A 14,804-nucleotide genomic window follows, 5' to 3' on the forward strand; every position below is an offset into this window, starting at 1 on the left:
ATACTAGTGTCTAAAAAATAAGTACTAGTAGCATGAAAATAGAGACTAGTAGGTTTTAAAGATTAAATGTTAAAACGGCTTGCCATAAGTACTGCCCTCTATCTGGTCCACAACCGTTCAGAACAAGTTCCAGAGATCCGGAAATTAAATCTTTTGTAGGTAAGGCAGCGTACTGAACCATCATGATCTCAGAATGGGCCTCCTTTATGATGTTTTACCTGCTCGCTGCTGTTTTCAGTGTATTTATTGCATATTGTCTGTATGTAAGACATGTTCATCAGAAATATGATCATATACCTGGACCTCCAAGAGATAAGTAAGAAACTTTATGAATGTGTTAATGTGTTTGATACAACTATATAACGGTACTGCAGTAAGTCAGTATTTGTCAGTATATGATCAAAGCTGAGATAAATTAACATGAAAACTGATGTTCTGACAGTTTTCTGCTGGGGCATATACCATCTTTCAGAAGAGCAATGAAATCGAAAGGTCTTGTGCACGACCTTTTTCTTCAGTGGTAAGAACAAAACTCTTGTATAAACACAGATTAGTTGCAAATTTTTTGCCAGAGTAATATCTTGTTGTTTTGACCTTGCATACAGAACGTGTCAATTGTTACGTAATATAGGTAGTGACATTGCATATCTCTCTCTCTCTCTCTGTGTGTGTGTGTGTGTGATTTGTTTAATATTTGTACTCTAAAAAGTCAAATGATTTAATGTAATTTAATATATATTTTTCAGAAGAACACTTCTGAACGTTATTGAAATATAGATAAATATTAAGCCATCTTCTAGCATGTAAGCTTCTGAGAAACTGCTGGAAAATAATAGCCTACACTTTTATGCTTTCCACTTCATCATATACATTTACTAAACTATAATAAAAACACAGTTGTTTCACTGAATAGCAGTAATTTCCTCACTTCAGCTAAATAAATAGATATATGGATATAGTGTTTATTAATCCTCTAGGGGAAATTTGGTAAAGCGTTCTCGCCAATGTGAGCATGTTCTTGTTTTTAAGGGCAGAGAAATATGGCCCTGTCTACAAGATGTACAGTTTTCATTATGTCATGATCGTGGTTTATTGTCCTGAGGCTACAAAGGTAAATATTATATATTTTATTTCTTTATTAAAAAGAAAAGAAAAAATTGTATCGGAAGCCACAAAATCTAATAATAAAAAAAACCTCTGCCCTGTTATAGACAATCCTGATGTCACCTAAGTATCTCAAAGATCCTTTTGTCTACAAACAACTCTTTAACTTGTTTGGAAAAAGGTATGTTTAATCTTTTCTGGATATGTCATAGCATTGCTAGGTGAAGTCTAGTGTCAATATCTCTACATTGATAGCATTGAAGGCACATTACTACTATCATCCAGAAGTTTTTATGGTAGAGGCCCCATGAAATCAAAATCTTTAGTCCGATAGCTTTAATATCATCTACAGTAGTGGCAAAAAGTGATGTCCGGAGGGGATGTTTGTTTTTAATGACAATACAAGTTTGATAAAACCATCTAAATATGAGGGGATTTAAATATGAGGGAAGAACAAAATGCTATATTCAGTTATTCATATATTGTTGGTTTTCTTGTTATTGCATGTGTTCATCATTTCTTTGTATGACAGCTTGGACAATATTATGGCTGCACAATTTGGCATGTTTCATTGCACCACTCCGCAGTATGTTTACAAAATCTGTAACAATTTGTAGTAATTTTTGAACAAAGGGTGAAGAATTTGACTCGGCCGAACATCACTTTTGGCTAACACTGTGTATGCTTTCCCTGGTTAAAAAAAAAAAAAGCGAAGTATACGTGCAGCCAGACTAATTCAGTATATTTCAAGTGTGTTAATGATTAATTAACTTGAATGTGCTATTTCGGAACAACTCATTTTGTATTAAGTATATTTTAGTTGTAATTAAATTGTAGTAAAGCATAACTTTTTAGTGTACTTTTGTGTGCTAAATTGGAACAAGTATTCTTAGTATACTTTAAGTATATGCCTGTGTAGGGACTAATTACATGCATGATTAGTGATATTAAAGTGTGCTTTATATGTGTTACAGTTACAAATTCATTACGAGTGTCTTCGAAACATACAAGTAATATACCATAAGTGTATTATATTTGAGGAAAAAGTATATGCTCAGTAATACCTTTGGCTTATTCCAAAGGTATTCAAAGAACTCACAATTTTAAAGTTGCAGGTTTGCAGTTTTGAGGGGAGGTGGAGTAGACTATTTTTACATTTTGTATTTATTATTATTTGTTATATGTTGAATGTATGTTTTAAAAAATATGTATTGAATACATTTTGCATTCTCAAAGTCTAGTGTGACTGCGGCTTAATTCATATTCGAATTTGAATATTTGGGGATTTGCTTTGCCAGTGGTGACTTTACAGTTGAATAAGTCACATGACTCAATCTTCTCAGGTTCCTGGGGAACGGGCTAGTTACGGCTACGGACCATGACACCTGGTACAGGCAGCGTCGCATCATGGATCCTGCCTTTAGCAGCTTGTGAGTCAAATACAGACAATCTCTTGTATACTGAAATGTGATACAGATGCACCTCAGCTGATGCGGTCTCATTCGTCAGATACTTACGAGGCTCGATGGGCACTTTTAACGAGATGTCGGAGCGCCTAATGGAAAAGCTGGAGGAAATGGCTGAGACAAAAACACCTGCCGTCATGCACGACCTGGTCAACTGTGTCACACTCGATGTCATTTGCAAGGTTTCACTTCCCTTTCTCCTAATCCGAGGGAAAGCCTAATACAAGGAAAGTCAAATCAGCTGTTGATCAATACTTAGTAGTCATGTTTTCATCCACAGGTGGCTTTCGGTGTTGATTTGAATTTCTTGAGGCAAACTGACAGCCCCTTCCAGAATGCAGTAGAGCTGTGTTTAAAAGGCATGGTGTTGAATTTCAGAGACCCATTTTTTAGAGTAAGAATCTAACCAAATTTCTTATGTCACAATAAAGTTGTATGGTTAATGTAATATAATCTGTTTTTATTTTTTAAATGTGGGACCTCAGCTTTTTCCCAAGAATTGGAAGATTATACAGCAAATTAAAGATGCAACTGAACTCCTGCGTACAACAGGACAAAAATGGATACAAAACAGGAAGACAGCAGTAGAAAATGGAGAAGATGTACCCCAAGACATTCTCACACAAATCCTCAGAACGGCAGGTATGTGGGTCTCAAGTGTATTTTCCTTCTACCATTTGTTGTACAGGTAACTTTTAAATGGGCTGCATATTTATTAATTGTAATTAATTATTTAATTACCATACCACGGTTAAACTTAACAAGTGTGAAAATTTGATAAGTAATTTAACATTTGAACAATAAAAAAAAAGTTCAAATACAACGACAAAAAGTGAAAAATGCAACCAAAAGGAACAGAATACAGGAACCAGACACATTTAAAAAAGTTAAACTGTATTTGTCAATTTTAAACCTAATAAATCTGTAAAAATTGGTAAATAATTTACCATTGGAGCAGTTCAAGTTCAAATACAAGTTAGCCAAAGATCACAGAAAGGACACATTTAAAAAGAAAAAAAAAGTTTAACTGCATGTACTTTAACTTGACACGTTGTCTTAAAAACGTAGCTTTCATGGTGCAAGATGCAACTTAACGACTAAAGATGTCCATGTCCATCTAAAATGTTTACATAGATCAACACGGGCCGGAGTGTGGGCCATTTTCAGTGTGGGTTTTTTGTTTCAACAAAATATACAGATAAATGACAATTAGCATACTAAACTTTCAAACATTCTACTATCAAACTAAAAATAAAATAAAATACTGCACATACAAAAATTCTGCACATACAAATTAAAAAGTCAAATAAATTAAAATGAATATACAGCAGTATACACACCTGTTTGTTCTTCGATTTTGCCTGAAGTATATCAGGGAATTAAAGTGGTTAATCAGCATATCATGTAATTCATTTCATTCCAAATTTGAATCAGTTAATAGCCCTAATAATAACATATTCAACACAACACTGGTAGAGTTACTTAACTATTTAACACTTTCCATTTTTGCTGTAGAGGAGGAAAATGTTACTAACGCTAAAGATGATGAGCTGATGTTGGACAATTTCATGACTTTCTTCATTGCTGGTGAGTTACAGCTTTGTTTGATTTTTGCTCTTTGTTTAAAAACCCCTGCCAATATGAACAGTGCTTGATTCTTTTGCAGGGCAAGAGACAACAGCAAATCAGCTCTCGTTTGCAATCATGGAATTAGGGAGACATCCTGAGATATATAAACGGTAAACAATAAAACAGTTCTTGGAAATATGGACCTGTTCCACATTGACTTTTATTACAATGCTTTAGTTTGAATTTCTTTTCATTCCCAGGGCTAAAGCAGAAGTGGATGAAGTTCTTGGGACAAAGAGAGACATTTCATATGAAGACCTTGGAAAATTCACTTACTTGTCTCAGGTTGGTCTACAGCTGGGATGCCCAATCCTGTTCCCTTTCAAAAGCTACAATCGATGCTGCGCTGCTTAGCGTATTGGGAACGTCTTTAATCGTGACCAGCTGTGAATATTGTGTGTAACACATCAATAGAATTGACCAGGAGGTAATATAGCCTCGGTCGATGACGTCATCGGCACGCACCCGTGACACGAGGCTATAAATAGATGAGCCACAGGTGCATCATCAGGTCTTTTGTCTTCAGAGGCCATTCTGTGCATGTGTGTGTCAAACTCTCTCTCTCTCTTTATATCTGACTACAGATCTTTGTGAGGAGTTAGTTTCCAACTGGCAGTGTGCAGAAATTCTAATTTTCTCTGAACGTCTATAAAAGAGTTTATACAAGTAAAAAATTAGTCAACAAAAGAGTAAGCGTTGTGTCCCTCCATGTTCTCATCCTATATCAGACTTGGATACACACAATTACTGTTTTGTTTGTTTGGGGGAGGAGTATGCGGCTTTGGTTTTGGAGAATGGCGAGTGCGAGCATTGTGAACTATTTACTGTTAAGATGCTGCATGCTCGCCTAAATTATTTCCAAACCACACCCACATTACCATCGTGGGGCTCCCGCATGGATCTGAATGATGAGCAAGAGACGGATCCTTCCCTATCGCTTGCTGCATCACCAGATCCAGACGTCCCCTCTCGTGATCCCAAAGCGCGCGGAAACTCCACCCAGAAGTAGTGAAACAGATTTGGACCAGATTTTACGAAGCGGAGGTGGATCTCTTCGCCTCCCATCAGACAGCACAATGTCCCCTCTACTTCTCTCTGAGTCACCCACCCCCCCTTGGTCTGGCCCAAAATGCGCCTGTATGCGTTTAGATTCCGGAGAGGAGGGACCTTCTGTCTCAGGTGGAGGGCGCGAGGACCTGTGAACCTTCATGTTTGGCCCTTGATGGGTACCAATTGAGAGACACTGGGTTTTGCCTGACGTTATTGAGACCATTCTAAGTGCTTCCTCCACTAGAAAGAGTTATGCCAGCAAATGGGGTGTATTTGAAAGGTGGTGTGTTGTACATAATGCAGATCTGGTCAACTGCCAGATTGCTTCAATTCTCGACTTCCTGCAGAAATAATTATCAACAGGCACATGCCCCACCACTCTCAGGGTTTACCTACACAACCGTAAGGTGTCTAGACACCTTCAAGCACGGTGGCATGGGTATTCTCGTTCCCAATGCACTAAGCAGCGCAGCATCGATTGTAGCTTTTGAAAGGGAACGATCCTTGACTGTAACCCTGTTCCCTGAAAAAGTGGAATGAGATGCTGCGCTGCATTGCCGTGCTGAAGATGTCCCGGGACTGCTCTTCAGACAAAATATGTGGCACATCTATTTATAGCCCCGTGTCGCGGGTGCGCGCCAATGACGTCATCGACCGAAGCTATATTTCCTCCGGGTCAATTCTATTGACGTGTTTCACACAATATTCACTGCTGGTCACGATTAAAGACGTTCCCAATGCGTTTTTCAGGGAACAGGGTTACAGTCAAGTAACCCGGATCGTTCCTGGAGATCTGTCTTCCTGCAAAGTTCCTGCAAAGCTCTAACCCTGATCCAACACAACAGAACCAGCTAATTGAGATCTTCAGGAGCACTTTGTTAATTACAGACAGGTGTGCTGGATCACGGTTGGATAATGAACTCTGCTGGTAGGTAGATCTCCAAGAACAGGATTGGACACCCCTGGTCTTCAGAGATGGTATTTTATGTTACAAACACAAATGGTTCTGTATCCATTTCTCTGAATGGTCTTTGTATTGTTGACTCAATGTATTAGGTCTTGAAGGAAACACTGCGACTGTACCCCACTGCTCCAGGAACCAATCGCTGGTTGCATGAGGACATGGTTATAAATGGGCTGAAAGTCCCAGGCGGCAGCTCTATTGCTGTGAGTATTGCCAGATTCCCAGTAATGGTGGTCTGTTCACTCTGTGGCCAGTGTGGTACCTGGCTGGGGAAGCTATTTCTAGCTACACAAGTACAGCTCCTGTCTACTTGAATGGAGATAGAAAGAAATCTTCAACATTGTTTGGAAATATTATATTTTAGTTAAAGTCCCCCTGTAGTCAATAATTGTATCCCTTAAAACTCATCTTTGATCACCAAAATTACAAATGTAAATGTTTTTTCCTTGAAAAAATGTCTTCATGCCTTATAATAGCTTGAATGTAACTCTACACCCTTGACTCATTTAGTATACGTGGTTCTATCATCATCATCTTCTTCTGCTTATCCGGGGCCGGGTCATGGGGGCAGCAGTCTAAGCAGAGATGCCCAGACTTCCCTCTCCCCAGACACTTCCTCCAGCTCTTCCGGGGGGACACCGAGGCGTTCCCAGGCCAGAGCTCTTCCGAGCTCCTCACCCTATCTCTAAGGGATCGCCCAGCCACCCTGCGGAGAAAGCTCATTTCGGCCGCCTGTATCTGGGATCTTGTCCTTTCGGTCAAGACCCACAGTTCATGACCATAGGTGAGAGTAGGAACGTAGATTGACCAGTAAATCGAGAGCGTCGCCTTGCAGCTCAGCTCTTTCTTCACCACGACAGACCGGTACATCGACTGCATTACTGCAGAAGCTGCACCGATCCGTCTGTCAATCTCCCGTTCCATCCTTCCCACACTTGAACTCCTCCACTTGAGGCAGGAGCTCTCCACCAACCTGAAGTGGGCAAGCCACCCTTTTCCGACTGAGAACCATGGCCTCGGATTTGGAGGTGCTGATTCTTATCCCAGCTGCTTCACACTCGGCTTCAAACCATCCCAGTGCATGTTGAAGGTCCTGGTTTGATGAGGCCAACACGACAACATCATCCGCAAAAAGCAGAGACGAAATCGCGTGGTCCTCAAACCTGACACCCTCCGACCCCTGGCTGCGCCTAGAAGTTCTGTCCATAAAAATTATGAACAGAACCGGTGACAAAGGGCAGCCCTGCCGGAGTCCAACATGCACCAGGAACAATTCTGGCTTGCTGCCGGCAATGCGAACCAAGCTCCTGCTCCGGTCGTGCAGGGACCGGACAGCCCTTAGCAAAGGGCCCCGGACTCCATACTCCCAGAGCACCCTCCACAGGATGCCGCAAAGGACACAGTCGAATGCCTCCTCTAAATCCACAAAGCACATGTGGATTGGTTGGGCAAACTCCCATGAACCCTCCAGCACCCTGTAGAGGGTATAGAGCTGGTCCAGTGTTCCACGACCGTGACGAAAACCACACTGCTCCTCCTGAATCCGAGGTTCTACTGTCGGCCATATTCTCCTCTCCAGTACCCTGATATAGACTTTCCCGGGGAGGCTGAGAAGTGTGATCCCCCTGTAGTTGGAACACACCCTCCGGCCCCCCTTCTTAAAAAGAGGGACCACAACCCCGGTCTGCCAGCCCAAAGGTACTGTCCCCGACCGCCACGCGATGTTGCAGAGGCGTGTCAGCCAAGACAGCCCCACAACATCCAGAGACTTGAGGTACTCAGGGCGGATCTCATCCACCCCCGGTGCCTTGCCACCGAGGAGCTTCTTGACTACCTTGGTGACTTCAGCTTGGGTGATGGACGTGTCCACCTCAGCCTCTGCTTCCTCAATGGAAGACGTGTCGGTGGGATTGAGGAGATCCTCGAAGTATTCCTTCCACTGTCCGACAACATCCCTAGTTGAGGTCAACAGCTGCCCACCTCCACTGTAAACAGTGTTGGTAGGGCACTGCTTCCCACTCCTGAGGCGCCGGACGTTTTGCCAGAATCTCTTCGAGGCCAACCGGTAGTCCTTATCCATGGCCTCACCGAACTCATCCCAGGCCCGATTTTTTGCCTCCACAACCACCCGGTGTGCAGTCTGCTTGGCCTTCCGGTACCCGTCAGCTGCCTCAGGTGTCCCACAAGCCAGCCAGGACTGATAGGACTCCTTCTTTAGCTTGACGACATCCCTTACTTCCGGTGTCCACCACCGGGTTCGGGGATTGCCGCCTCGACATGCACCGGAGACCTTACGGCCACAGCTCCGAGCGGCCATGTCGACAATGGAGGTGGAGAACATGGTCCACTCGGACTCAATATCTCCAGACTCCCTCGGGATCCGATCGAAGCTTCGCCAGAGGTGGAAGTTGAAGATCTCTCTGACAGGGGACTCGGCCAAACGTTCCCAACAGACCCTCACAGTACATTTGGTTCTGCCGAGTCTGTCCAGCTTCCTCCCCCACCATCGGATCCAACTCACCACCAGGTAGTGATCAGTTGACAGCTCCGCCCCTCTCTTCACCCGAGTGTCCAAGACATACGGCCAGAGGTCGGATGAAACGACCACAAAGTCGATCATCGACCTCCGGCCTAGGGTGTCCTGGTGCCATGTGCACTGATGAACACCCTTATGCTTGAACATGGTGTTTGTTATGGACAAGCTGTAACTAGCACAGAAGTCCAATAACAGAACACTGCTCGGGTTCAGATCAGGGTGGCTGTTCCTCCCAATCACACCCCTCCAGGTATCACTGTCGCTGCCCACGTGGGCGTTGAAGTCCCCCAGACGGAGTCCCCAGTCGGAGCACTTTCCAGCACCCCTCCCAGACACTCCAAGAGGGCCGGGTACTCTGCACTGCCGTTCGGCCCGTAGGCGCACACGACAGTGAGAGACCTATCCCCGACCCGAAGGCGCAGGGAAGCGACCCTCTCGTTCACCGGGGTGAACTCCAACACATGGCGATTGAGCTGGGGGGCTATAAGCAAACCCACACCAGCCCGCCGCCTCTCACCACGGGCAACTCCAGAGTGGTAAAGAGTCCATCCTCTCTGGTTCCAGAGCCCAAGCCGTGCGTGGAGGTGATCCTGACTATCTCTAGTCAGTACCTCTCAACCTCACGCACAATCTCAGGCTCCTTCCCCTCCAGCGAGGTGACGTTCCACGTCCCTAGAGCTAGTTTCCGTGTCCAGGGATTGGGTTGTCGAGGCCCCCGCCTTCGACTGCCGCCTGATCCACTTTGCACCGCCCCCTTAAGGTCCCTCCTGCAGGTGGTGAACCCACGGGAGGGTGGCCCCATGTCGCTCCTTCGGGCTGAGCCCGGCCGGGCCCCATGGGGGAGGCTGCACCATGCCGGGCACAGTCCTCGTTTTTAATACTATCATAAAGGGTTTATAAACCGTTCTTAGTCTGACCTGTCACCTAGAACCTGACCCTACCAGGGGAATATAGCCACAGACAACATACAGGGTGTCTACAGATATGAACAAGTTAAATTTAAGACTTTTTAAGACCTTTTTAATGCCACTTTGAATGAAATTTAAGACCAAACCTGTGATGGATATACACATTATATTACATGCGTATATTAGGGGTGTAACGGTTCACAAAATTCACGGTTCAGTTCGATACGATACACTTGTCACGGTTCGGTTCGGTACGTTTTTGATACAGCATAAAGAAATAAATGCCAGAGAAATTTCCTTGATTTAAATTTGTTATTCTTTTTTATATTAAAACTAACATCATAAAGTATAAAAAAAAAAAAAAATTTTACTTTGAGCAATTCTAGAGCTATAACTGACTCTTCTTAGGAGCATATAAAACAAAACAGCTCCTTGGAAAAAATGAAATGTCATATTGTAGTAGTTATAAACGATTTATTTTAGTTCCGATTAACATTTGAGGGCAGCAATTGTATTCATAATGTCAAAATAAAACCGGCGTGTTACTTGAAGGCATTATAGCCTACTATTCCTGCCAAACGTCCATGGATACAGTTTCTACAGTAAATCCATGGTAAATGTTGCTGATCTGTGGACACTGATAGTTCATCCATGGTGGCACAATGTTTCTTCCAGGTTTCCACGTCAGCGCTGTTTGATCCGTTAATAACGGAGAAATATGAATGCGTCTCACTAGATCTCGCAGCGATGATATTACTTCTGTCAGTTCTGTGGCGAATTAAAATGCTTTCTTTACCGCATCTCTTATTAGCGCTGTGTAGTAACAGTGTCGCATGATCACGATCGGCTCGCGCTGCACTGGTCCAAACTGATAAACGGTCCTTCAACCACACAATAACGAGCAGTTTCGTTCCGCTTGCATTACGTTTGCAATTTGATGTTGGGCAATGTTGTGGTCGCGCCGGCGTCTCTTACATTATGAGCGCGCTTGCCACGCGCAACGCGCCTACATTTGAAATAACGAAACAGCGTTACCAGAAAAAGCCTACATTATCATTATCAATAGCTGTTTATGTAATAAAATCTGAATCATTCTCGCGATTCAATGCTTGGTTATTTGACGGACATTAGGTGCGTCAGACTGGAGAAATTTTAGCGGTAACGTGACCAGAAATATTTAAGACCTATCGAATCTGAATTTAAGACATTTTAATACTTTTTAAGGCCTTTAATTAGGAAAACTTTATTTAAGACATTTTAAGACTTTTTAAGGACCCGCGGCCACCCTGACATAGCTCCTAGGATCATTCGGGTACTCAAAACGCTCCACCACGGTAAGGTGGCAGTTCAAGGAGGGGATTCTGTGAATAGGTGGTTCTTTGAATATGCAAATTAGCCCCACCTCCACTCACTCACACCAGCTCAGAGATCCACTTGTTGACGATCACACGTTGATCTGATTGGTTACAAGGTAGTTTGTGATTTCAGAAACACCAGCGATTTCAAACCGTGCTTTTGAGACTGTCTTTGGTTCACTGAAGTTTTAAGGAGAAAATACTCAGCAATAGTGCTGACTTATGAATTTACACATTGTTTGTCTTAAATCATATTAAAAACACCACATAGACATATAAAAAACATTAAATGTTTGATTTTGACCACAAGGGGTCTTAAAAGGGTTAGTTCACCCTCATTTACTCACACATTTGTTGTTCTAATGCCATATGCCCTTCTTTCTCTTTCGGACCACAAAAGGAGAATTTGTAAAAAAGTCCCACTCACGTTCATCCATATAATGGCATTGAATAGCGACTAGCATCAAGGTTCTTTTAAAAGATGCAGAAGTATCACAGAATGATCCCATGCGGCATGTGTCGTAAATTCCAAGTGTTCTGGGCATACAGTATACAATAGGGTTTGGCAAAAAAAAATCGAAATTGTATGTATTATTCTCCAAAAATCCTGTCATTGGTCTTCTGTGCATGGCTGCACTATGTGCGCGTTTACCCCAACTTGCCCAGAAACAGCACACAAGGGTCCCTATTTTAATGACCTGAAACGCAAGTATCAAACGCGAAACGCAAGTAACTTTGTGGGCGGATCTCGGGCGCTGTTGCTATTATACTGGCGGGATAAAATAACTCTTGTGCCCGACGCACATCTAAAATGGGTTGGTCTGAAGTAGCTACATTACTCATCGGTGTGGTTTGGGCGTAACATGAAATAAACCAATCAGAGCATCATCTCACATTCCCTTTAAGAGCAGGCGCGCTTGTTCCATGGCGGATTGCTATTATAACGGCGGATTTGCCAGGCGCACGCCAGGAGCGGTTAATAGCCGAGGAGACCGACGTTCTCGTCAGGGCCGTAAAAGACAGAGAAGTGACATTGTGTGGGGATGGGAGAAACCCACCCAAATAAGCTTAGGTTAAACGAGGCATATAATAATTTTGGTAAATGTGTAAGCTAGATTTATGCTTATTTTTTCACATCTTCATGGACACCCACAATGATTTCCCTCATGTGGAATATTTTTCCTTGTAAATGATGTTTTATTAACAAGGTTCGGGAGGAGCACGTTCAGATAATTAACACAGGTGGAGAGCACTCAATGGTAAGAGGTGTATATATACTCAGCAGTCTCACCTCATTTCATTGACAGTTTTTGCAGCATCCCTCCACCACCCCTTCTCCACGCTTCTAGTCCTAAACACTTACATACGGGGGGAGTACTCTGGGTTCGGGCCGAACTCCGAGCTCGGAGCCCTCCCTCCGGACAGCACACCAAATACGCATTAAACTTTACCCCTTCAAATTATATGTAAGTGTGAACTCGTGAATTATGTATGGTTTGCAAAAATTGCAACTGCTGCGTCTATGTGTAGATGAGAGAAGCAAAGTGTATGCGCGTTGTGCACACGCTATATTATGGCCAAGCATGCGCCCTTAAAATAGCATCTGAATGCGCCACTGAAAACGCGCCACTGACTTTAGGTCTGTGGCGGAATTGTTTTCTGGAACTGCAAAATAGCACCAGGGAATGTTTGCGCTGGAACACGCCTCCTCTTTTCGCTGAACCGCCTCCGGGAGCGCAAGTTCATTCCCTAATTTACCGGTGTGCGTCTGTCGAGGGAAAAGTCCGCTGTGCGTCGGGTGCAAAATAGGAATGATACATGCGTCGTTGTACAAAGTCAATTGCGCTGGGTGCAAGATAGGGCCCAAGTTGTGAGAAATCAAGACTATAGGAAAAATGCGAAATGAAATACAATCCATGTACCTTCTTCTCTGTGGTGAATATTTCCGTTATGTTCGTCGCAACAAGAAGTTATCACGTTCACATCTGTCAACTGTCCTTCTGACTGTCATCACTCAGTGTAGAAAGTGCACTGATACTTTTATTGAGATTTCTAGGCGTTGTATTTCATACTGCATTTTTATCCATCTTGATTTCTCACAACTTGTGTGCTTTTTCTGGGCGAGTCAGAGTGAACTGTGGTGTTAATAGAGTCTCATGAACATGCAGTCATGCACAGAGGTCAGAATTTTCTTTAAATAATACATTAAATTTTGGTTGGATTTTTACCAAACCCTATCATAAACCCTTCAGAACACGTGGGATATACGACACGTCGCATGGGATCATTCTGTAATATTTTCGCGTCTTTTTTTAAAAAACTTGATGCTGGTCGCTTTTCACTGCCATTATGTGGATGATGCAGAGCAGGACTTTTTTTCTTAAATTTCTCCTTTTGTGGTCTGAAAAAGAAAGAACAGCATACTGCATTAGAACAACACCAGGGTGAGTAAATAATGACTTAATTCTATTTTAATAATTCCAATAAATTCGAACAATGGCATCATCAATTTTACTTGTTTAATTGTATTTGAATACATGACTATTTTTAACCATTTTGACCTTTTTCCATACAGTTCAGTTCTTATGTCTCTCAAAGACTGGAAAAGTTTTTCAAAGATCCGTTGATGTTTGATCCTGAGAGATTTGATGTGAATGCCCCCAAGTAAGTCATTATGAGGACAAGCTGTAAATGAGTTTTATGAGGATGTTATAAACATTATAGCATGAAATCTGCTGATATCAAATTGTGTTCTTGTCTGAAAGGCCTTATTACTGCTACTACCCATTTGCACTTGGTCCACGAACCTGTCTAGGGCAGGTCTTCTCACAGGTAACAAACACACATTTGCGCAATTTGTTTTCCAAGTGCCAAATTTGCTGTGATCATAACAACTTAGCGTATTTCTACATTCAGATGGAGGCTAAAGTTGTGCTTGCCAAACTGCTTCAGAGATTTGAGTTCAGTCTGGTTCCTGGACAGTCTTTCAGCATTAAAGACACTGGAACTCTACGGCCCATTAGTGGAGTGATCTGCAACATTAAACCATGCTCATAGGACATGTTTATGGCACTTGTTTTGTGTCAACTCTTGTGTACTTGTGTCTACTTGGCAAACATGGTTTTGTATCATTCAAACATTAACCTAAGCACAAAAGTTGTAACAGGCTATTCATCTATGATACTTTATTTGCACTTTTAATTGATTTGGTTTTATATCATCTCGTAATACATTATGTGGATTATATATAGTGCTGGGTAGCAACTGATTACATGCAATCTGGATTATGTAATCAGATTCCAAAATGAAGTAGGCTACTTGTAATTGGATTATTTTACTTTTTAAAATACTCATAATCAGACTAGTTACTTTTCTATTGATTTTATGATTCATGATTACATATTAGTAACACAATGGCAGTAATTATTTATTCACAATTTATTGATTCTTGATAATTATTTTTATCTTTTAAATTTTAATGAAATATATATTTTTATATTAGATTAACAGCAGATTTGCATGTTCTCGGTTCTCTGATCAAATTTAATTATGGTCACATGACTTGCAGGTAAATGTGGAATTTCAGTCTTTTTAGTGTTTTATTTTGAATGCTTTAATTTTTCCTTCAGAAACCTAATTTTGGGAAACCCTGATGTAATGTAATGTTTAATGCACTTCATTTTGTTAATAACAAACTTTCTGTTTGTATTTTTATATCAATATGAATAAAACAAGATTATCATATTCAAATCAATGTGATAAATGAGTTGGGTCAAAAGTAATCTAAAAGTT

The 14,804-nt window shown here is 42.0% G+C and overlaps 1 protein-coding gene across 1 annotated transcript; it reads left to right on the top strand.

Annotated features, from left to right (window-relative positions):
- The first annotated feature begins 106 nt into the window (after positions 1–106).
- Positions 107–14,756, top strand: LOC311276741 (cholesterol 24-hydroxylase-like). Its single transcript, XM_084386612.1, has 15 exons — positions 107–316; positions 443–520; positions 1,030–1,111; positions 1,212–1,285; positions 2,448–2,534; positions 2,614–2,752; positions 2,851–2,964; positions 3,056–3,212; positions 4,086–4,157; positions 4,237–4,309; positions 4,400–4,484; positions 6,306–6,416; positions 13,588–13,676; positions 13,778–13,844; positions 13,929–14,756. Exons 1-15 carry the CDS (start codon positions 183–185, stop codon positions 14,067–14,069), a joined length of 1,503 nt encoding a protein of 500 aa, XP_084242738.1. The 5' UTR covers positions 107–182; the 3' UTR covers positions 14,070–14,756.
- The last annotated feature ends 48 nt before the right edge of the window (positions 14,757–14,804 follow it).

Source organism: Rutilus rutilus (genome assembly GCF_951802725.1).
Source record: "Rutilus rutilus genome assembly, chromosome: 18".
In the NCBI taxonomy this organism is placed as follows: Eukaryota; Metazoa; Chordata; class Actinopteri; order Cypriniformes; family Leuciscidae; genus Rutilus; species Rutilus rutilus.

Bases quoted from the DNA above. Each gene is read 5' to 3' on its own strand.
- LOC311276741 (XM_084386612.1), top strand. From the start codon at position 183: ATGATCTCAGAATGGGCCTCCTTTATGATGTTTTACCTGCTCGCTGCT. The intron at 4,485-6,305 runs GTTGGTCTACAG...TCAATGTATTAG, and splicing joins AATTCACTTACTTGTCTCAG to GTCTTGAAGGAAACACTGCG. The intron at 13,677-13,777 runs GTAAGTCATTAT...CTTGTCTGAAAG, and splicing joins TTTGATGTGAATGCCCCCAA to GCCTTATTACTGCTACTACC.